Here is a 25,000-nt window from a genome sequence, read left to right as displayed (position 1 = left end):
ACCAAAAATGTCCCTATCAAGGACGGTTTCAAATTCATTAATATGTTTAGCATTTTTAGGTTTGATGAAGTCCCAGGTATGAGAGTGTTTGACAATTAGATTCCCAGGTTTGAGAATGTTTGACAATTAAATTCCCAGGTTTGAGAATGTTTGACAATTAGATTCCCAGGATTGAGAATGTTTGACAATTACAATCCCAGGTTTGAGAGTGATTGACAATTAAAATCCAAGGTTTGAGATTATTTGACAATTAAAACCCCAGGATTGAGAATGTCTGATATCACCATAGGGTAAACTGAATACTCTGCAATGACCTGTCTCCGAATAATATCTTCACTGAGATATTTTGACAGAGAGCGTTTTTCGAAATTTATTTTTTGAAAATCCATTTGTAATTTAAACGACGTAGGGACTGTGGTCTTGTCATATCATATTAAAATATATAGGGATTTGACCTCGATCTCGGGGTTCAATTAGGATCGTGCAAAAACTCTAAAACTTAACAATGTTGCATTGTGACTCTCAAGATTAAACGACTGTAACCAGGGGGAAGAATTGCATATTATATAGGTTAATGAATGTGGTAATGAAAATATTGAATGTTTATTTAATGAGCCCCATGTCAATGAAACAGTGATTCATTTATTGATTTATCCTTTCACTATTAATAGTTACATTATGGCGGATATAGGCTACTGGTTTATGTTAACCTGTTAAATGTCATAACCCAGAAAAAATAAACACATATTTAAACATTTGGCCAGAAAACCCGTTCTTGAAATATCAATCCATTTAAATGACTCTCACCTTGGCAAAAACTCTGAAAAACTCGGACCTCGCGAGGTCTTCATATAAGTCCCAGATTTGAGAGTTTTTGCCAAAAAGAGGGTCATTTAAATCGATCGGTTTTCGAATAACGAGTTTTCTGGCCAAAATTTAGCTACGTTACCTTCCAGATGACGGCAGTTAACTTGTTAATTGGCGCCAAGGCTTTATAATTTACTCCTAAGGGAAGGGCGAACCCACAGCGGAGTGACTCCGAAGCCCCGGCACTGCCATCCTCTGTCGTTTTCCGGATAAAGATCTTCGGGAACAGAAAAAATACTAAGAATAAAGAGAAGAGCCGCTTGACGGACCCATACCAAGCTCGAGAAAAAACGGTAGAGGACGTCGGGTGCTTAGTATGGGTAGGTCTAGCGGCTCCTCTCTTTAGTCTTTGTATTTTTTTCCATGCTCGACGTCTTTATCCGGAAGACGACAGAGGACGGCAGTGCCGGGTCGTCGGAGTCAGTTTCGGTGTGGGTTAGCCATGACCCACGCAAATTCGTAGATCCATTCGTTTTCACATATGCTTTGACTGACAGTGATTTTGAAGCAATAATATTATTATCCCGAGCCTACAACGAGTCCGTTCTTTCGTAACTGTTTGCACTTGTTTAGTTGTGGCTTGTCGCTTCCCATCGCTCTCTGGCAATGATATGACATAGCGGTCTCCATAGCTGGCATTTCGATAGGACTCTAATGATCAAGATAACCGTGAATTGCATATTATTCTGATGGTACACTCTGACCTTGTTCTTGGTCATTCTCGGTCGTCAAATTATCCACATACGTGGTACTAGTAGTGGTGGTGGTGGTGGTGGTGGTGGTGGTAGTAGTAGTAGTAGTAGTAGTAGTAGTAGTAGTAGTAGTAGTAGTAGAGTAGAAATAGTATTAGTAGTAGTAGTAGTAGTAGTAGTAGTAGTAGTAGTAGTAGTAGTAGTAGTAGTAGTAGTAGGAGTAGCAGTAGTAGAAATAGTAGTAGTAGTTGTTGTTGTTCTTGTTCTAGTTGTTGGTGATATTGTTGTAGCAGTAGTTGAAGTAGTAGTATTGGTAGCAGTAGTGGTGGTGGTGGTAGTATAGTAATGGTAGTAGTGGCAGTAGTACTATTACTAGTAGTAGTCGTAGTAGTAGTAGCAGTGATAGTATTATTATTATTAGTAGTAGTAGTAGTAGTAGTAGTAATAGTAGTAGTAGTAGTAGTAGTAGTAGTAGTAGTAGTAGTAGTCGTAGTAGTAGTAGTAGTAGTAGTTGTAGTAGTAGTAGCAGTAGTAGTAGTAGTAGTAGTAGTAGTAGTAGTAGTAGTAGTAGTAGTAGTAGTAGTAGTAGTAGTAGTAGTATGCAATGAGGAGTTTGGTCACAAATTTAGACCGATTTAAAGGATAGCATGCAATTGCCATTGTCCGTTTCATGCTATAGATCTATGGGCCGAATGGCTCTGAAGGACTACTACTTTTTCAACCCTGAGACTCAAAGAGGTTTCGAGACTTTTTGAAAAGTGTTACGTCACGGCACGGTTGCCATGACGTCACCCGGTCGTGTCCGGAGCTGGTCGACTCCCCACGGGTTGCTAATTTTTTCTGAACTCCTCGACCACCCAATCATAGTTTCGAACCAACGCAATAAAAGCAACGCATGAGGAAGGAGAAAAGGGTTTCTTTAAAGGACACCATAACGTTACCATTGGTTGTGGGTGTGTTTGTTTGTTGTTGTTTTTTTTTTTTTTGTTTGTTTTAGGGGAGGGGGGGGGGTATTTTTGTTTTGTTTTTTAAAATTCATTCTTTATCTATGCCATAGTGTTCATATTTGTGAATGACAAAAGAGAGACAAGCGAAGGATGAATGATAAGTAGAGCTGTGTCGTTCCAATTATGTTTTAGTTTGAACATTTGTTTTCTGTAGTAAATGTATAGTTGTCCTTAAACTTGATTTCTTTTAATTATTATTATTTCTATATTATCACAGTGGGGGTCCCGATAGCTCATAATTTGGTAGAGTACTCGCTTCACACACAATGGGACCACGATCAATTCCGAGTGCAGTCGAGATTTTTTCTGACCCTCCTGACCATCCAGCAATGAATGGGTAGCCGAGTCTGTTAGATTTGGCGGAAAGTACTTTGTGATAGAATAACGTCCAATCCAAAGGATAGCAAGCAATAGCTGTTGTGAGTTTCACGCTATAGAAACCGGGATAAATTCCGGCTCCATGGGCCTAATTTCTCTGAAGGATTACTTTTTACTTTATTATCATGGTCATATTACGTGAGGCACAACTTACTATCTAATCCCCCTCTCTACAGCCTACTGTCTTCTCCCCTTCTCTACCTAAACTAGCCTTAGAGCATTGGCCCCGTCCTGGAGAGAAGAAACATACAACGGATTTCCTCTATTATTCTCATCTACTACCTGTCTACTGTCCTCCTCTGTCCTTTCTTTACGCTGATGATTTCGGATATATATGCTAGCAGGGGCGTGGCTGTATTGGTAGATTTGGTGCCTATCTTTTAAAAATGGATTACAGCTTTTTTTAAAAATAAAACTGAAAAATGGTAGATTATACCGCCTCTTATTTATTTGAGTGAGTCTTACGTAATTTTTTTTCTTTCTTTTGTATTTACAATAAATATAGCATATTATTTTAAGTCATTTTCTTCTGATTCTGACACCACCCGATATTGTAAGCATGCCACGCCACTGTATGCTTATTCAACTTATCCTGGGTTACAAGCCGAAACATCAGACAAGTTTTGGAATACGTAACTAAATCGATCGATATTTGAAGCTATAAATCCTTTTTCTTTTAAACAAAAGCATGCTATGTCAGTTTGTGACAATGTATTAAATATTGTGAATGAACCATTATCGTATTACGATATATCATATCATGTTATCTTTGATGCTTACTATAGTCTACCTTATCTTTGTTCTTTAAACCACCCATGCTCTTCATTTGCATAAATAATAGAATTTAGGTTTATCTACTCTGTGGTGAAAGTCTCACATACCACAATTAATATAATCAGTGTAATGTACAGCAACGATTCTTCATGCGTAGTATAGTCCTGCTATTTATTGTGACGTAAAGTGGTAATGATAGTTTACTAACGAACCATGGGGTAGCGTGGCTCAGCGGTACGGTCTTTGCTTCGTAACCGAAAGGTACCAAGCTCGATCAACCGACGCTGCGCTGTGTGGCCTTAAGCAAGTCACCTCGCCATAGCTCAATTTGCAGCGCTGCCCTAGAGACAAATTTAGCCGTATTCCCGTATTAATCGATCGATTAAAACAACCCTCAGCTTGTCACACATTCTCAAATCAGGCACTTTAGGAAGCCTTCTAAGGAAGTCCCAGGTTTTAAAGTTTTTGACAAGACGATAGTCATTGTAATTAATCAATATTCGAAGGACGAGTTTTCTGGTCAAAATGTAAAAAAAAAATGTTTTATTATTTTTTTCAACGGACGGCAGTATAGATATGGGACACAAAAGAATAATTGATCAAAAAAAATGTAACGTAACTGACCAAGTATTTATTACAATTTGAAACGAGATCAAATGAGATATTACAAAACAGTTCAGTCATAAGCAGTGCATTAAAATGTGTCCGTATGCATCAAGATTAGGCTGGTTTTGTGACCAATAAAATACCAAAAAAATAAGTCTTTTCTATGTTTTGTTTTGTTTGATTTATAAAATATAAAAGCTCAAGTATTTATTTAATGAAATTTTGTTTTCAAAGTTAAGTTGATGTTATCTCTGGGTGATTTTAAAAACGTCAATGATTATATCCATGTTGAAAACAAGAAGATTAAAGTGAATATGATTCCAAGTATCTATATACATATAATATTGATTAATTGTGTGATGACAATGAGACTCATATAATATAGTATGTCTATAAAACTTTCTCTTTTATATTATGCCGCTCAGACAAATGGCAAACAAAAGCATGAAAAAGAACAATAGTGATGTCAATGACCTCCGTCTTTTTATAGAGATAATGACGTGTGTACTAGAAAAAAATAAAATTGGGTTTTTATATAGATAGATATCGCAATATCCGCAATATTATCCGCTAAACGTGCTCAAAGCGCTTTACATCGTGTAATTTGTGCGGCTATGTGGTCTAACAATAACAACAATAACACATCACTTGTATAGCGCGCAAATTCCATGAACTCATGCTCTAAGGCGCTTTACAGTAAAACAAGAACTCACAAATGGAAAATAAAATAAAAACTACAGCACTGAAAGCTTAGTTTGAAGGACAACAAACTAAATTAAGTAAAGGCTATTTTAGTGGTATGACATTCGCTTTTAGACCGGAAGGTCCAGGGTTTGAGCCCCGTTCTGCAATACGAGCAAAAGAAGAAAAAAAAACCTCAACGAAAACAGCAACACTACATGTTACTTGTTATCATTTTCAGTTATATTTTTCAGATCAATAGTATTGGGGGCGGGGGCAGCGTGGCTCAGCGTTACTGTCTTTACTTCGTACCCGAAAGGTATCGAGTTCGATCACCCACCGCTACGCTGTGTGGTCTTGAGCAAGTAAACTCAACCTAACCCATTTTGTGGCGCTGTACTGCGGCTGACTGGGTTATTCCAGTCTTCCCTTGGAATAGACCCAAGAGACAAATTCCCCCCCCCCCCCCCCCCCCCCATGGGATGAACACAGGGAATATTTATTTTTATTGTACCAGATTAATACTAAGGTATCACTTTTAAATTAACATTCTTGTGGTGCTACCTATTGTTATTAAACCGTGAACTATATAACTGAACAAGTGTGTATGAAGGGTCCCAGACAAAGCAAGAAAGAAAGATACAAGTAGAAAAAAAAAACACCCTAAAAAATCAGTCGACTTCAGACCTTCTGATTACCGCTAATTACCGGTAATCAGAAGGTCCGAGGTTCGATCCCCAGTCGAGGTCGACTGATTTTTTGGGATGGTTATTCTTTCTTGTATTTCTCTTTCTTGCTTTGTCACCTTTCATAAACACTTGTTCCGTTCTTCATCTTACATTGGCTCCTTAATTTCTTAATTTAAACTATTAATTTTGTAGTATTTAGCTTCCATCACTCTTTTTCAGCTTTTGATAATAAATACGACTCATAATGATGGAGCCAAAACCAACAACAAAACACGCACACACACACACACACACACACACACATACATACATATATAATTCTTTTTTCGTAAATATGGGGGGGGGGGAGGAGGGGGTAGGTAGCCGATTTATCGAAAGGTTTATCGCTTATCGATATATCGACGAATTAACTCGATGTATTGATAAATGTCGAAATTTTGTGATAGAGCAGTAAAGTTAGGTGCCCCAAACGTAAACAATAACAAGTTGCTAGTGATTTCCGTTAGGGACCGGAATAATTTACGCACAATATAGGTCTCCCAATTTTGTAGTTTGAGTTGTAGGCAATACACTTTCAGTATTGAAAATATGTTTACATAAAATCTAACAGTTGCAGAAATAATAATATAAGGCTAAATTATTATGAAAATCAGGCTCCGAATAATTTTCGTTTTGTTCACACCAGCGCAATAATTTGCTCTGGTCTAAAAATAGATTGACTGTAACTTTTGATAAATTTTAGAAAATTTTACCTTTTGTTCCATAAAATATCCATATCTAGACATTATTTGATGCATGATCGAGTATTTATGAATATGTGTTTCTTTTGCCACCTAACACCCAAATTTTAAAGGTTATTTTTTTCTATTATTTACATTGGAACGTGAGCTGTCAAGACAGGAACATGTGGTTTGCCACGTGCTTCTCGACTTTTGTTTACGTTTGGGGCACCTAACTTTACTGCTCTATATCGACCTTAACTACCGTTTATTATGCGATACGACATTATTTTGACTGGTGAAGGGAGATACCGATTCAAAGCTTAGCACAAATGCGTGGTGAGTGAGTTATGACGATGATGCAACACGAATGTCACTCGTGTTATTCTAGACGAGTGTCCGTCGTATAATATCGCCACTCACGTTATTAACCTTGCTAGACACTGACAAAACACAGTTTAGTCAGTTTGGCCATAAAAGAACCAAAAGTGTTCATCTCAAAAATTCGGCTGTGTTGTCGGTCTTGTGGCGTGGCATCCACCCTTGGACCGCTCTAAGTTGAGGTCTTGGAAAAAATTTAATTCGGAAAAGTGAGTGGAGTCAGGCACATATGTTGATAATAAGACATGAAGTGAGTAGGAACGTGCCAGAAGACAACAGAGAATAAAAACTTCGCGTTGGCGATGGGGGCTCGAACTCGTGACCTTACTGGTGCGACAACTCCACCTGGCCGGGGAGATCGTGTCTCTCCCAATGAGCTATCCACGACGCCCCCCCCCCCCTAAAGTCGCTTCAAATTCTAGCCTCGCTCGGAGCATAGTTAAGTCCTTGGAAAAGGCTCTTTACTCACACTCTCTCACCGTACTCAGATGTAAAATGAGTACCTGTCCATGAGCAGCGTTGTCTTCGTCTGAAATAAAAATTGTAAGATCGCGTAACAGGCGTCATGTCTCGTTCTACATGTTACGTGTTGTTGTTGGTCAGGGACCCTTTGGAAAGCGCTTTGAGCACGTTTAGTGGTTATTGCGCTATATAAAAGCTCAAGCTCAAGTTTACTACAATTCATTACCTTCCTTGCTCTGAAAAAATAACGTTATTTAAATATTGACCAGAAAACAAGTCCTTCTAGCGTCGAGCAGCAAAATTTTCATTGACCCGAGTTAGAAGCCCTAGAAGAAAAGTATCTGTTTTGTAAGAGGAGGGGAGAATTGTGAACACCGCCATGTTTACTACAATCTCATTACTACCATTACCGTGTCTGAATAAAAAAAGGTTATTTAAATTTTGGCCAGAAAACGCGTCCTTCCACCTTCAAGCAGCAGCAACATTTCCATTGACCAAAGTTAGCAACAAAAAAAAGTATTTTGTAAGAGGAGGGGAGAATGGTGAACCCGCGCCATGTTTACCACAATCTCATCATAATCAGTATTACTACCATTCATTACCGCCTTGCTCTGAAAAAATAACGTTATTTAAACTTTAGCCAGAAATGCGTTCCTTCATGACGATTATCATTCCCCTCAAAAAATCTCAAACCTGGGACTCCAAGAAAGACTTCAAAAAGTTCCAGACTTGAGAGTTTTTGTAAAAGTTTAATAATGAGGGTCTACTTAATCGATTGATATTTGAAGGACGATTTTTCTGGCCAAAATTAAAAAAACGTTTTTTTTGTGTCCAAAGTACGGTGGTATTGTTAATGATGATGATATATTTGTACTCATCAGTCATCACCGACCATTAATCACATCTCTGTGTGGGTGAGCGCGTGTTTGTGTGTTTGTAACTGTGTATGTCAGTGTGTATGTGTGTATGTGTATGTGTTTATATATCTTTGGATTTATTGCCTTTTCCACGTCGATAATTATCGCTTGACGACAACAATGATACTTGATCGTCATTCATAATCATAACATTGGAGTAATAAATTCGCAGTTATGAATAACAATAATAAATCGGTTTGGGATACTGATAGCTCAGTTGGTAGAGCACTCTATTCACACGACGCAAATTATGGGCCTCGATAGATTCCGAGTGAAGTCGAGATTTTTTTTTTTCTGACCCTCCGTCCACCCAGCAGTGATTGGGTAGCTGGGTCTGTTAGATCTTGCGGAAAGTACTTTGAGCGGACGTTCAAGGATTTGTACACAGAAAGAACGTGCTGAATATTTCTCTGCCGTCTTTCTGGATTTTTAGCAATGTATTTATGTATTCATTGATTTGTTTTCTTTTTCTTTTTTATTTTTTTTTTTTTGTTTTTTTTTTCTTTTTTTTTGTCTTTTTTTTTGTTGTTATGTTTTGTTTTGTTTTGTTTTGTTTTTTTGTTTTGTTTTTTTTTTGTTTTTTTTTTTGTTGGCTGAAGAAGGGTTTTGAGTCCAAAACGTTCTGTGTTTGGTATTATGTTCTTTTCTGAAGCTGATATATTGATTTTTGTTGATTAATCTTTAGAGTCCACAGCGTCTAGCGGCTTAGAATCACTTTGGTAATAACCAAGAAGACAGAACAAGAGTGAAAGCTCAGAGTTGACAGGTCTATCTACTCTGTGGTGAAAGTCTCACATACCATAATTAATATAATCAGTGTAATGTACAGCAACGATTCTTCATGCGTAGTATAGTCTGCTATTTATTGTGACGTAAAGTGGTAATGATAGTTTACTAACGAACCATGGGGTAGCGTGGCTCAGCGGTACGGTCTTTACTAGTGCGGGGCGGTCCTTGGCAAGCTTAAGGACCACGGTCCTACGGTCCTTGGGAAATGAAGACCGCAAGGACCGGTCTCTTAGAGACCGGTCCGTTCATTCTTGAACCGTTAAAGACCGCTACACGATGAAAACCGTGGCCTACAGGAGTAAAACACACGGAGTAGTCACACTCATTTCAAATTGTAACCTAATTAGAGAAGAGGGGTGATGCCTTCTTTATTTGCTCACCGTACTTCATTGTTACTTCGATAATTTAATAAAATTTGAAATTTATCCCCATTAACGGAGATAATGGCATCGCCCAAGGCGTTGATCGAGTTGTTCGTGGCGTTGATACACACACGCAACTCCTACCCCCCCCCCCCCCCACACACACACACACATTAGAGGGCAGCGAGCATTGAAGAGTAAGAGAGAGACGTGAAGTTATAATAAGAGGGGGTGGATGAGGTGATAAGAGGGGTCGATGGTGACTTTTCGCCAGATCTAACAAACTCAGCTACCCATTCATTGCTGAGTAGACAGGGATTCAGAAAAAAATCGACTGCACCCGGGATCGATCTCTGGCCCTTTGCGTATAAAGAGAGTGCTCATCAACTGAGCTATCGGGGTCCCCAAATATTCTATTGGACCTTTTAAAAATACAGACGTTATAACTGTTTTTTTTGGACGGAAGAAACTAATGAAACTCATATTACTTGATTAGTTAAAACACCAAACGAAATTTTAATATTATTGTATTATTTTAAATGACAACAATGCGATAGAAAGGAGTGGCGACAAGAGATGGACAAAAGAAAACAAAAAAATCAGACTTGCAACTTGCTAGGTTCGACACACACACACACACACACACACACACACATCTTTAGTAGTCACATACATTTCAAACAATAACCCATTAGAGAAGAGGGGTCATGCCTTCATCATAGATCATTGTCATTGCGATCATTATGGTGTAGTAAATTTTGAAATTTACCCCGTATAATGGAATCGTCCAAGGCGTGCGCCTCCTGTTCCCCCATCTCACACACGAAAGGGCGGTTTGCGGAGTGGAGGGAGGTGGTCGTCTGTCTCTATGGTCGTCTGTGTCGTTTAGTGTATGGCAAAGGGGGGTGGGTGCGATTAATTAAGTGGGATGGGTGGTGATTGGTGGAAGATAGGCAAAGGACCGAGGCAACGAATCGCTGGGGAAGTAGTATGGCGCGAGACCGTTGAAAGGTGATAAGAAGTGAGGACCGCCGGCGGTCTTCCTCTTTGGGACTGGACCACGGTTCACAGCTAAAAGACCGTGGGACCGGTCCTCGGTCCGGTCCTCAGCTCTTTTTTTTTGTCTTTTTTTTTGTTGTTATGTTTTGTTTTGTTTTGTTTTGTTTTTTTGTTTTGTTTTTTTTTTGTTTTTTTTTTTGTTGGCTGAAGAAGGGTTTTGAGTCCAAAACGTTCTGTGTTTGGTATTATGTTCTTTTCTGAAGCTGATATATTGATTTTTGTTGATTAATCTTTAGAGTCCACAGCGTCTAGCGGCTTAGAATCACTTTGGTAATAACCAAGAAGACAGAACAAGAGTGAAAGCTCAGAGTTGACAGGTCTATCTACTCTGTGGTGAAAGTCTCACATACCATAATTAATATAATCAGTGTAATGTACAGCAACGATTCTTCATGCGTAGTATAGTCTGCTATTTATTGTGACGTAAAGTGGTAATGATAGTTTACTAACGAACCATGGGGTAGCGTGGCTCAGCGGTACGGTCTTTACTTCGTAACCGAAAGGTACCAAGCTCGATCAACCGACGCTGCTCTGTGTGGCCTTAAGCAAGTCACCTCGCCATAGCTCAATTTGCAGCGCTGCCCTAGAGACAAATTTCCCCTATGGGATTAATAAAGGGAATAGGCTTCAACAGTCGTGACGTCACTTCCCTCGTAATGACGCATAGTAACTTAATAACTGGTTCTAAACTATCGGAACAATGGCGGACGCCCTTATGAAATATTTCTCCGACGAGCATAAAAGTGTATCCAGAGGAGAAAAACATTATAAATCTGATCATGTTTTGACTTTTATGCATTCCGATCACATGACATGTGAAAAAGTTCTAAACAACAGGAAGAATAAAAAGCACCGATTATCTTCGTTTATAACCAAGCTGCTGGTTGCTGGGCGGACGTGACATCAGACTATTGAATCCTATTGCATTGTATGTAGTAAATACATCCACTGAGAGATACATGTGTGTATTGTGAAATAGCATGCATGGTGTTCTAGGTCACGTGATGTTTGTTGTTGTATTTTCGCCGGATAGAATAATTTAATATTATATTATCTCACTATCTCATTGTGTTCTTTCGACCACATTCTAAATAGCTGACATTACACTTGTTCATGTGTTGCTTTACACACACACACACACACATATATATATATATATATATATATATATATATATATATATATATATATATATACTTTTCCCCTCCTTTTCCATGGAGACAGCTTGCTTTGGCTTCGTGCATTGTGTAGAAAAAAAATGGTCTTGAATGCATGACTTATGGTGTCTTAGAAAACTACAGTTTTGTTTAAAAATATTGCTCCCGATAGAATCTAAATATATTTAGGAATTTTGCTTCTGTAATGAATAATGGCTTTCTTTAGGACTTTAGATGGTGCTTTAGTTTTATAATGTTTGTTTTTTGTTTGTTTGTTTTTTGATGATTTTCCTCTTCTTCAATCTCACGATAACCTGACTTTCTTTGCAATGACGCAGACACTGACAGTTGATACTCAAGAACTTGAAGAGTTCTTGTTCCTGTACTTTCGTTATTGACATTTTGAATTGAGAATTCGACTCAAGGCTGCCAGATGCCAATTTGAGAACAAAAAATTGGCCACACGGAGAATCAAGTTCCTATAATGAATTTCAATTTTGACTTTTATTTTTAGAAAACAGTTTTTTAACCTAGTCTTGGAGAATTATTTTGTCTATCAAAACGATGGGGTTTTCGACGGTGTCAGAGCGTTAGTAGTGTTCCGCTATGTCGTGATCTATTTGGCCTAATTTGCAGTCAGAGAAAGCCACGAGGAACTCTGGCCATCTGGTACTCTTGATCGCGGCTCTCAACTCGACTTTTGATAGTTTTACCCGTGAAAAGATTTTGGGTTAAATTCTAAGTAAAAGTCAATGTCATCACATCTTGCGATTTTATGGAGACTTAACAAGTGGAATAGGGCAACATTCATTTTCCCCAATTTTATAGATTAGGTAAAATAATTTTAAATTATTGATCAGTAGAATGAGATTTTCATACCTATCAACCCTGGCACACAAACACACACATACACACAAACACACACACATACACACACACGCACTCACACACGCATCAGAATAAAGCTTTTAAACTTATAATTTTTTATGATTCATTGTCACCTCAAAGTCTCAATAGTGATAGGAATTATCTTTAGTAATGTGGTTCTATTTAACAGCATTGAGAAATAAAGATAGAATACAATATAGAATTGTCCTAGTCGACGTGCACATGACTAGCTTTTTCTTTGCAAACATTTGGACTTTCTAAAATTAGAATTTTGGGAACCTCGTATTTTATTTTATTATCCAATCACAAAATTTGAAAAAAATATCAGCGTATGAATATTTCTTTGTTTTGTTATTTCACATGTGAAATACGGACATTTATTCAACAGCTTTTATTTCTCTTTGTCTCACTAAGTGGCATGGGATGTAATAAACGAAGAAATTATAAGTCAATCGTTTAATTCAAATTCAAAACAACATACGTCTGCTTTCCATTCCCAACAGTGTCGAGTTCAAAACAAACAAAAGTCACAGCTGTCTCCGTTCCCTCGTGCCTCAAACCCTCCAATCAAAACACAAGGCCAAAGGGACACTACTCAATTAATAATGTACATTAAAATCATAATTAAAAGGAGTCAAACCTTAGTTGTCTCTCTATCATGGAGTGGTTTTAACATGGGATAAATAGTTTTATAAACAAAAGAGTTCGCACAGCTGCAGTAATGCTATTTTCTCGAGATCAAGTTCAATCGATTTCAAAATTGTTCTTTGCACTGTAGTAATAATGTTGTCGTCCAGAGATAAATTTCCAAATATTTTACAAATACAAAATTGTTCTCTGCACAACAGTAATAATGTATTGAGTAAAGATAACATTCCATCTATCATATGAATATTTAAGTAATAGAATTGTGAATGAAAAATAACAAGCTTGCCCGTTTACGAGTATTTTTCAGATTACACATAATATACACAACATCAGGAGAAAGAGTGAAGAAAGATAATCCAGGATATTTCTTTACCACTAGAAGGAAAACGAGGTTATCGTTACTGTCGTGTTACCGTGTCCGGTATTTTCACCGTACTGTATAAAAGAGTGACTAGATTGATTTGTTTTTAATTAACCAGTTAACTGCCGTACTCAGGAATAAAAAACTCGTTTTAAAAATTTGGACAAAAGCTCGTCCTTCAAATATAGATCGATTCAAGTGACTCTCATGTTGGCAAAATCTCTCAAACCCGGGACTTCGTGAAGTCTTCATAGAAAACCCAGGTTTGAAAGTTTTTGCAAAAAAGATGCTCATTTAAATCGATCGATATTTGAAGGACGAGTTTTCTAGACAAATCTTTAAATACGAGCGTTTCCAGAGTATGGCAGTTAATGGCTTAATCTAAATCATTATTAGTGACCCGTCGCATCAATCTGGTATGCTGTGTCAGAATGAACGCTAGACTTCTATTGAATTTAGAGTCGAAACTATTATGATTAAGAGTTGTGAGTTATTTTGAAAATTCGTGAGACGAGAACTGGACAACATGTGTTATTTCTGTTGACATCAGAAGTTTGATTGATGGAGTATCGATATTCCTTCATGAAATGTCTAACGATTCCGCGCGGAAGGGTGTAATTATCTCTTTTTTTTTAATGAAATAAAACTCAATCCCTTTTTGAAATCTAGGGCATCCGGCTCTAACCGTACAAGGGCCACGAGAGTTAACATTTTAAAAAAAACTTATATCAAAGTCCAACCCCTCCCCTCCCTTTGTACTAACAGTCTAACTACCATCCCATTACATATTTGGCTAGATGGAAAATAACATCTAAAAATAATCTTGACTTCAAGACGAATCAATCTGGGTCCTTTGCTTGTAAAGCGGATGCTCTACCAGCTGAGTTATCGGAATTCCTCGTTGGCCAAAAAAGTTCAAAATCTATTTCATAATTCTGACTATAAATACTTAATGTTCAGAATTAGAGTCACCCTGACATGATACCGTATTGAGACTGTGGGTCACATTTAGAGATTTTGTAATGAAAAAAGAATTCATGCAAAAAGTTTATAACTAAATTTATTTTTAAAAAGGAGGAAATTTTCGTTTCGGAAAATGGCATTGGACCGATCCATGTATCGTTTGCTTGAATAACAATGTGTGTGCTGATTTGGCAAAACCCAACAGATGTCGCACGAGCTAGTTTTGAGATATGAGCGAATTATGTCATATTCGAATTTTCCCGACATCCGACTGGTTTTGTCAGATCACCACACATATTATAACTCATGAGATGCGAATATTATTACAGCAAATTTTCATGGTTCCTTTTATCTTCGGCTTGAAATTGTGCTGCATAGTGATATGTCCAAACAAACTGTGCTATCTTTTTATGTGATATGTGAGATAGAATGACCAATCCAAATCGATTATCCAGAAGATTGCCGAACTAACTATTCGGGAAATTTTAGTTGTTGTTTTATGCGTGTGCGGATGCGCGTGCGCGCGCGTGTGTGTATGTGTGTGTATGCGTGTGTGTGTGTGTGTGTGTATGCGTACGTGCATGAGTAAAAATGTGATGCCTCACTTTTCTCTCGTCTTTTTTTGTTTCTATAACAAGCTCATAATAAAATTGTACATACCTTCCATTTCGTCTTCCCCACCTGCCAAAAAACAAGGTAAGACATCAGGAATGGTACACATTACATAATACATAATACGTGATATAATACAATAGTATACGTATATTATATTAATGCATGATAACATCATTAAAATATCATATATCTCTAATGATGATAACATTTGTGTCACACCATCTCAAACCAGTATCATGTTGGGACGTATCAGGCGATGGCAATTAGGTTTATAGTCACAAACGTGAAACTTTGGAGATATTTTCAATTCGGCATGGTGGAGATTGAATACAAACTTTTGTATTACAAAAATCAACTGAGAGATCATATCTCATATCATGTTCATTCTAAATTTACTTATCTGGGTTCCATAATTCATCCCGAAATAATACCGTTATGAGACAATGGGTCACGTTTTGCGAAAATCTATACAACAACATATGATGATATATGATGACGTATGTATCTTTACTATTATAATATTTTAACTAGCATGCTAAAACGTCAAAATATCTAAGAAATTACAATATTAAAATTAGCCACTGTTTTGTTTATTTATTTATTTATTTATTTATTTATTTATTTATTTATTTATTTATTTATTATTTATTTATTTATTTATTTATTTATTTATTTATTTATTTATTTTTGTAATTTGATTGACACATTTAAAAAAAATATCCTAAGAATTCTGACATGCAAGTATGATATATCCCAAGAAAATGCATCGTTTTATCAATTTGGGGCCGTCCTTAACGTGCTTATCCAGCAGAAAAATTATTTTTAAAATCTCAAACTATCTCTCTACAAAACAACTTCATGCTCTTATTAATTAAACAAAAGTCATTTTTCAAAGTTTGTAATGTACAAATTAAATCTATATTTGAAATTGTATCGTAACAAATGTGACGATTTTGCTGCAGGTGGTAAGCAGAGGGTTAGGATATGGTCCACATGACTTAATAAGTACTTTTCAGACATAACTAATAAAAGGTATTTTTGGACATTACCAACGAGAATTGAAATTTCCCAATTGTCTGTAAACTTTCACAAAATTCTAAATCAAAGTTTATCGCTACTTTAATATTTTAATCTAATTATTTCCCAAGGGCGCTGTAAAGGTTGAAACGACATTTTTTGGGGTTTGAAGCGTTTTTTCTCTCAAAATCACTTATATACATAATAATGGTTGCCTTCTTCGATTGGCCATAACTCAACTCAGTTTTATAAAATGAATGGATTTATACATCTTTAAAAATTACAGTATATCACATTTTTATAAAACGTGACATGAAAACCATATCCCTAGATATTGTCACAATAATGACAACAAAATTTTTTATTGATGAGTGAATGTGATCACTGGCTCCATTCAATAATCTCTCTCTCTCTCTCTCTCTCTCTCTCTCTCTCTCTCTCTCTCTCTCTCTCTATCTATCTATCTATCTATCTATCTATCTATCTATCTATCGATCTATCTATCTCTTCCTCTCTCTCTCTCTCTCTCTCTCTCTCTCTCTCTCTCTCTCTCTCTCTCTCTCTCTCTCTCTCTCTCTCTCTCTGACTGACTCTTATTCCTCTCCCCCAACATCTCTTTCTTCCTCTCGAGTTTGACATTGTAATGATTTTGGACCGGCGAATCAAGATGAATTTAAGAATTCGGAATAACAGAGGAATAAAGGGAAATTATTTTTATGTAAGGTACATATTATAATATAGTCTATGTGTATTCCGAGAAGGAACAAAATAAAGCGATAGCTTGATATTGATTGTTGTAAATTAAATAGATACATATCCATTGAACTACGAGTAGAAATATTTCAATGAGGATACCTGTTGCATTACAAAACCATTAACTTATTATTAATTTAAGGGGGTTCGCGTGTGAAAATGAAGTCAGCTTGGGTGAAAATTATCAATTTTTTTAAGTGATTGGTTTTTTAAATCAATTTATTCATTCCTTATTTCATTTCGACCCATATTTTGCCTGAATGAATAGTTTAAAACAGTAAGAAAAATGCAATTCAAAATTTCTACCCAACGCTCGTAGCTTAAAATCTGATAAATATTAGCTACGTTTTTTCTCAAAACTGTTATCTAATCAACATAAATATTTTTTTTGCGACAAGAACATCTTTTGGAATTTTAATTCTAGTGCCTTGAAATTTGGAACTAACATAGCTAATATTTTGGGGTAATAAAAAAATCTTTAAATATTGTCAAGAACGAGAGGAAATTTTATTCAAATTTTTTAAAAAGTATGCCTTTGAGAGTGAATATTTATAAAATTAAGTAACCAGCCATTTATAACTATGCTTAAATTTTATATAACATGTTTAAAAGTCAAAATCAAAGATGAATTGATAAAATTGTGGAGTCCCAAAAGACTTCGAAGAGATTCTCATTTTTTTTTTGTGTGACGAAAATGGTTTTTTTTTACAAGATACCTGATGTATAAAACATCACTAGTTTAATCAAATAGTCCCAAGTATTGATTTTTGTATTTTTAGTATCAAGCCCCCTTAATTGTGGGTTTTAAACATTCTTCTATTTTGATAATAGGGTGATCTCAAGTGAGACGTTCTTCTCATTTGATACAAGGAAAGTTATAATAATGAATTAATAATCACATTTCTATGGGTATCTGTTATTAAGAGTATAAATCATAATTTATATAAACTAGATATACAGGGCAACAAAGATAATTGATATGTTTTGTTACACGGAATGATATCTAGTAAAATATGTTATGATTGGAGGAGTTGGGATAACTTATAAACATTTGAGATAATTTTAGAGGAAAGAGACTAAGAAGGGGAAGAAAAAGGATGAGGAGGAGCGGGTAATTCTGAGGAGACGAAGGAAAACGGAGTATAATACGGAATATAAAGAAGCAAGGGAAACAACTTTTTTCGCTAAATGCATTTTCATTGTTACCTCCTTTGTATTCCTTTAAAAACAATAACTACATCATCTTTGTTCCTATTGCTGTTGCTGCTTCTGTTGGAACTACAATAACTAATTTTACTGCAGCTGCTGTTTCAAGAACAACTACGTCTACTCTCTAATAGCTGCGGCTACTGCTACCACTGCCACCATAATTTCTATTACAACTCCTACTAAAACTGCTAGCAGAATTACTGATATTGCCACCACTGCTACAGCAGCAACATTAACTACTACTACTACTACTACTACTACTACTACTACTACTACTACTACTACTACTACTACTACTACTACTACTAGCAGTTGCGAAGTCGAACGGTAGAATCACTCACTCTATCTATCTATCTATCTATCTATCTATCTATCTATCTATCTATCTATCTATCTATCTTTCTACCTATCTATCTATCTATCTATCTATCTATCTATCTATCTATCTATCTATCTATCTATCTATCTATCTATCTATCTATCTATCTATCTTATAATCTAACTATCTATCAAACTATCTATTTGCATATTTACTTCTATCCTTATATTTTCTCCCAGCAGTTGCGAAATCAAACGGTAAAATCTCTCCCCTCCCCCCCCCCCCTCCCCCTCTCTGTCTCCCTATATTTCTCTCTCTATCTATCTCTATCTCTCTTTCTCTCTCTTCTTCTTCGTCTCTCTCTCACTCTCTCTCTCTTTCTCTCTCTCTCTCTGTCTCTGTCTCTCTCTCTCTCTCTCTCTCTCTCTCTCTCTCTCTCTCTCTCTCTCTCTCTCCCTCATCCTCTATTTTCACACTTCTAGTGTATCAATAGAGAGAGGTACTGATAGATTCGTTGACTTACATAAGACTTGACCCCCGAACATGAAAATCAACATTAGCAACAGACACAGCAACCACTACGAGACTTCAAACTATTCGCACATCCACCCCTTTCGTGTAGTGTAGGTACCACATTTGAAACACGTCGTCTCAAATAATATATGATATTAGTAATTAGTGTGTCCCGAGTTCTTAATTCTGAAAATTGAATTTAATTGATAACAGCCAGAGTATCAAAATTAGAGATAAGTAGTTTGTGGAGCTGCAAATAATATTGCTCTATACCTTTTTTTTTATCTGCTTTGTCTTGTTTTGTTTTTTTGGAGAGGGGGGGGGGGGGTTAGTTGATGTTTCGACTTTTTGCTTGCTTTTGATTTTTTTTCTGTTTTTGTTAATATGGTTGTTGTTCTTGTTGCTACTGTTGTTTTGTTTTGGAGTGGGGTTGTTTTGGTTTTTTTGGGGGGTTTTTTGTTTTGTTTTGTTTTGTTTTGTTTGTTTTTTGTTTTTTTGTTTTATTTTTGTTTTGTTTTTTGTTTTTTTTTGTTGTTTTTTTTTGTTTTTTGTTGTTGGTTTATGTTTTTTTTTGTGTTTTTTTTTTGTTTTGTTTTGTTTTGTTTGTTTTTTTGGGTTTTTGTTGTTTTTTTTGTCTTTTTTTTTCGTTGTTGTTTTTGGTTCTTGGCACAATAGCATTAAAATATTTTGAGGCCTCCCTGTTAGTTTTGTAATAAAAGCAAACAAATACAAAATACGAAGCAGCATTTCAAGAATATTTTTATTACGCCTGATTGATTTTGGGGAAAACCCTATTTTGGATTGGAGGGTGACGTTGTACAACCCATGTAAAATGTTTGTCAATGAGTACGATATTACTGGCACAACTAAAAACTATAAGACTATTTTTTTACCGATTGATATAAGAGTATCTTATAAACTTTAATTAGAAACAATGCGTAATTCTATAACCGTTGACTCAATTGATTATTTAGAATACCTTCTAGGGCATAACGATCGGTCCTTAATTTGACCTTGTTCTTGGGAATCGCCATCTGGCCACCCTGTTGCCAGATTCATTTGCGCGCACCTAACAACTTTAATACCTGGAGCGGATTTTATCGTTGATGGCTCAAAAGATTCGTGTCGACCTATGTTAATTTCCACAATACAATAGTAATTAAGATTATAGACAAGTGCCTGTTCGTAAAAGCCCATATTTATCCCCAAATATTCCAGGTTCTCCACTAGTTGGAATCCCCCCCCCCCCCCCCCAAAAAAAATCGACCATTATTTATGAGCAATATCTACCAAACCTGCACAAAGCGCTTTACAAGGGATCCCCAGCCAATAGCAGCACTTAGCATGTAAGACTCTGGACATAGCGTCTGTTAGGCGATATAACAAGGTTTATTTTTCCTACAAAGGCAATACTGTTCACGGCCAGGTACACATTTTACACCTGAATACGAGAATGTGAGTAAAGAGCCTTTAAAAGGACTCACCTATGTGCCGCTTAGAGCCCTGGACCTTCCGATCCGAAGGCGAGTGTCATACCACTCGATCAAATAGTCGCAAAATAAAGAATAAAAAATAATCATGAGACGCTCTTATTATATTTTGTATCAGCAGTCCAAAAATAGTTTGTTGGAGCACGCGAACCCAGGACATTCAGTGTGGATGGCGAGTGCCATATCACAAGACCACAAAAGCTGTAGGTACTTAGAGTTAACGCGAGCTTTAAAAATAACTTTAAAAATTCAATCCACTCCAAATTCACCTAGTGGCTTAGTCTGGGCTTTTTAAGGTGAAAACGAGGAATTGTTGTGAAAGCAAAGTTATCACTTTTTAAAAATCAAAAACAAAAATTAATATAACAGCTTCGAAAAAGAAGAAAATACCAAATACGGACAGTTTCGGGCTCAAAACCCTTCTAAATTCTCTGTCCGATCTGTATTTTTGGTAATGTGTTTACGTTTCTATTGTATATTGTTGTTGGCTAAAGAAGGGTTTTGAGCCCAAAACGTTCAGTGTCCTGTATTATGTTGTTTCGTTTGTCTGTTGTGTTGTTTTTCGTTTTTTGTTTGTTTTTTTGTTTTTTTGTTGTTTTTTTTGTTGGGTTTTTTTTTTTTTTTTTGTGAAGCTCTTATATTCATTTTTGTTTATTACTTTTTACAGTCCACAGCTTCTAGCAGCTTAGTGCCACTCTGACTTGTTATAAATTTAGCGTGTTATGGATGAATTCTAATATTATCGCCATCGAAGGACATACTTTTCATGGATGCTAATGGAGTCTGTCTGATCTCTTTCTCAAGGTAGGACATAAACTTCATTAGACTTTTTTTTAATAGGTGGGTTAAGTAAAGGCTTGTTATGTAAGTATTTATTGACGGACGTACGAACGTGTTTGGAGCAATCATGTGATTGATGAGACTTTCCTTCCCCAACTCTCTCTCTCTCTCTCTCTCTCTCTCTCTCTCTCTCTCTCTCTTTCTCTCTCTCTCTCGGTCTCCATCTCTCTGTCTGCCTCTCTCCCCCCCCCCCGCTCTCTCTCTCTCTCTCTCATTCTTATTCTCTCTTTTTCTCCTTTTCTGTATCCGTTTATCTCTCCATAAAAATGAGCATTTATTTAGAGCAATACTCACTAAATGTGTTCAATCACTATACAATTTTAATTTTAGCGTGTCTTGGCTGAATTGCCATCGAGGGCCATACTTTTCTTGGATGCTAATGGAGTCTCTCTGATATCTTTCCCAAGGTAGGGCAAAACTTTATTTGACTTTTTAAATAGGTGGGTTAAGTAAAGGCTTTGTTATGTAAGTATTTATTGACGGACGTACGAATGTGCTTGGAACAATCTTGTAATTGATGAGACTTCCCTTCCCCTACTCTCTCTCTCTCTCTCTCTCTCTCTCTTTCTCTCTCTCTCTCTCTCGTTCGCTCTCTCACTCCCTCTTTCTCTCTCTCTCTCTCGCTCTCTCACTCCCTCTTTCTCTCTCTCGCTCTCTCTCTTCCTCTCTCTCTCTCTCTCTTTCTCTCTCTCTTTCTCTCTCTCTCCTTCTCTCTTTCTCCCTCTTGCCCTCTCTCTCTCTCTCTCTCTCGCCCTCTCTCTCTCCCTCTCTCTCTCCTCTCCGTATCTCTCGCTGTCTCTCTTCCTCTCTCTCTCTATCTCTCTCTCTTTATCTCTCTTTCTCTCCTTTTCTCTATCCTTCTATCTCTCCATAAAATATGAACATTTATTTAGAGCAACAGCACTCACCAAAACGTGCTCAATCACTATAAAAGGTGTCCCTAGACAACAGCAACACTTAACAAATAGGACGAATCTTTACTCCTGTTTGGCGAGAATATCAATTTTTTTCCAACAGAGACAGGGCTGGTAAAACTTAAAACTTAAACTTGAGTATTTATATTGCGCATTATCCAAGAAACGTGCTCAAAGCGCTTTGCATGGGGTCCCAAGCCAACAATCAAACTTAACATGATATACAAGACACGACGCCTGTGTCTGGCGATATTACAATTTTTTTTCCGACAGGGGCAACACTGGTAATGGCACGTAATCATTTTACACCCGAGTACGGTTAGAAAGTGTGAGTAAAGAGCCTTTTTCAAGGACTCAGCAATGTACCACTTTGATCGGGACTCGAACCCAAGGCCTTAACATCCGAAGCCGAGTATTATACTACAAGACTACATAACCTCTTTCCCGGTATTTGTAAGTCCAATACTTTCCTTCCCACGTTTCTACTCCCTCTCTCGTCTTCTTTACATATCCGAACCATTTCAATCTATCTTCTCCAAAGCACATCAAGAATTAATAGACAACAAAGAAACTAGAATGACATAGTTCGAATATCTGGACCACACGACTGTATAAAATGAATGAAGTTACGGTCACTCTGCTCTTTGTTATTGTTTGGGTGTTATAAGTCATGGATAGATGTTGTTTATAAATTAACATATCATGGATAGGGGTTGTTTATAAAATAACATATCATGGATAGGGGTTGTTTATAAATTAACATATCATGGATAGGGGTTGTTTATAAATTAACATATCATGGATAGATGTTGTTTATAAATTAACATATCATGGATAGGGGTTGTTTATAAATTAACATATCATGGATAGGGGTTGTTTATAAATTAACATATCATGGATAGGGTTGTTTATAAATTAACATATCATGGATAGATGTTGTTTATAAATTAACATATCATGGATAGGGGTTGTTTATAAATTAACATATCATGGATAGATGTTGTTTATAAATTAACATATCATGGATAGGGGTTGTTTATAAATTAACATATCATGGATAGATGTTGTTTATAAATTAACATATCATGGATAGGGTTGTTTATAAAATAACATATCATGGATAGGGGTTGTTTATAAATAACATATCATGGATAGATGTTGTTTATAAATTAACATATCATGGATAGGGTTGTTTATAAATTAACATATCATGGATAGGGGTTGTTTATAAATTAACATATCATGGATAGGGGTTGTTTATAAAATAACATATCATGGATAGATGTTGTTTATAAATTAACATATCATGGATAGGGGTTGTTTATAAATTAACATATCATGGATAGGGGTTGTTTATAAATTAACATATCATGGATAGGGTTGTTTATAAATTAACATATCATGGATAGGGGTTGTTTATAAATTAACATATCATGGATAGATGTTGTTTATAAAATAACATATCATGGATAGATGTTGTTTATAAATTAACATATCATGGATAGGGGTTGTTTATAAATTAACATATCATGGATAGGGTTGTTTATAAAATAACATATCATGGATAGGGGTTGTTTATAAAATAACATATCATGGATAGATGTTGTTATAAAATAACATATCATGGATAGGGGTTGTTTATAAAATAACATATCATGGATAGATGTTGTTTATAAATTAACATATCATGGATAGGGGTTGTTTATAAATTAACATATCATGGATAGGGGTTGTTTATAAATTAACATATCATGGATAGGGGTTGTTTATAAAATAACATATCATGGATAGATGTTGTTTATAAATTAACATATCATGGATAGGGTTGTTTATAAAATAACATATCATGGATAGATGTTGTTTATAAATTAACATATCATGGATAGGGGTTGTTTATAAAATAACATATCATGGATAGGGGTTGTTTATAAAATAACATATCATGGATAGATGTTGTTTATAAAATAACATATCATGGATAGGGGTTGTTTATAAAAAACATATCATGGATAGATGTTGTTTATAAATTAACATATCATGGATAGGGGTTGTTTATAAATTAACATATCATGGATAGGGGTTGTTTATAAATTAACATATCATGGATAGGGGTTGTTTATAAATTAACATATCATGGATAGGGGTTGTTTATAAAATAACATATCATGGATAGGGGTTGTTTATAAATTAACATATCATCGATAGGGGTTGTTTATAAATTAACATATCATGGATAGGGGTTGTTTATAAATTAACATATCATGGATAGGGGTTGTTTATAAATTAACATATCATGGATAGGGGTTGTTTATAAATTAACATATCATGGATAGATGTTGTTTATAAAATAACATATCATGGATAGATGTTGTTTATAAATTAACATATCATGGATAGGGTTGTTTATAAATTAACATATCATGGATAGGGTTGTTTATAAAATAACATATCATGGATGGGGTTGTTTATAAAATAACATATCATGGATAGATGTTGTTTATAAAATAACATATCATGGATAGGGGTTGTTTATAAAATAACATATCATGGATAGATGTTGTTTATAAATTAACATATCATGGATAGGGGTTGTTTATAAAATAACATATCATGGATAGGGGTTGTTTATAAAATAACATATCATGGATAGGGGTTGTTTATAAAATAACATATCATGGATAGGGGTTGTTTATAAAATAACATATCATGGATAGGGTTGTTTATAAAATAACATATCATGGATAGGGGTTGTTTATAAAATAACATATCATGGATAGGGGTTGTTTATAAAATAACATATCATGGATAGGGGTTGTTTATAAATAACATATCATGGATAGGGGTTGTTTATAAAATAACATATCATGGATAGGGGTTGTTTATAAAATAACATATCATGGATAGGGGTTGTTTATAAAATAACATATCAT

The 25,000-nt window shown here is 35.8% G+C and overlaps 1 protein-coding gene across 3 annotated transcripts in view; it reads right to left on the bottom strand.

Annotated features, from left to right (window-relative positions):
* Positions 1–25,000, bottom strand: part of LOC144965713 (Kv channel-interacting protein 4-like) — a 614,382-nt gene that overhangs the window by 426,824 nt on the left and 162,558 nt on the right. For all 3 annotated transcript variants that reach the window (XM_078901324.1, XM_078901331.1, XM_078901322.1), the window contains exon 3: positions 15,061–15,081. In XM_078901324.1, the coding sequence (XP_078757450.1) occupies positions 15,061–15,081 (21 nt within the window). The remainder of the gene's footprint in view (positions 1–15,060; positions 15,082–25,000) is intronic.

This window comes from Berghia stephanieae, chromosome 2 (genome assembly GCF_034508935.2).
Source record: "Berghia stephanieae isolate SIO BIC M18660-M18661 chromosome 2, UCSD_Bste_1.3, whole genome shotgun sequence".
Taxonomy (NCBI): domain Eukaryota; kingdom Metazoa; phylum Mollusca; class Gastropoda; order Nudibranchia; family Aeolidiidae; genus Berghia; species Berghia stephanieae.
The sequence above is the reverse complement of the archived record's forward strand: the minus strand, read 5'-3'. Positions and strand labels throughout refer to the sequence as shown.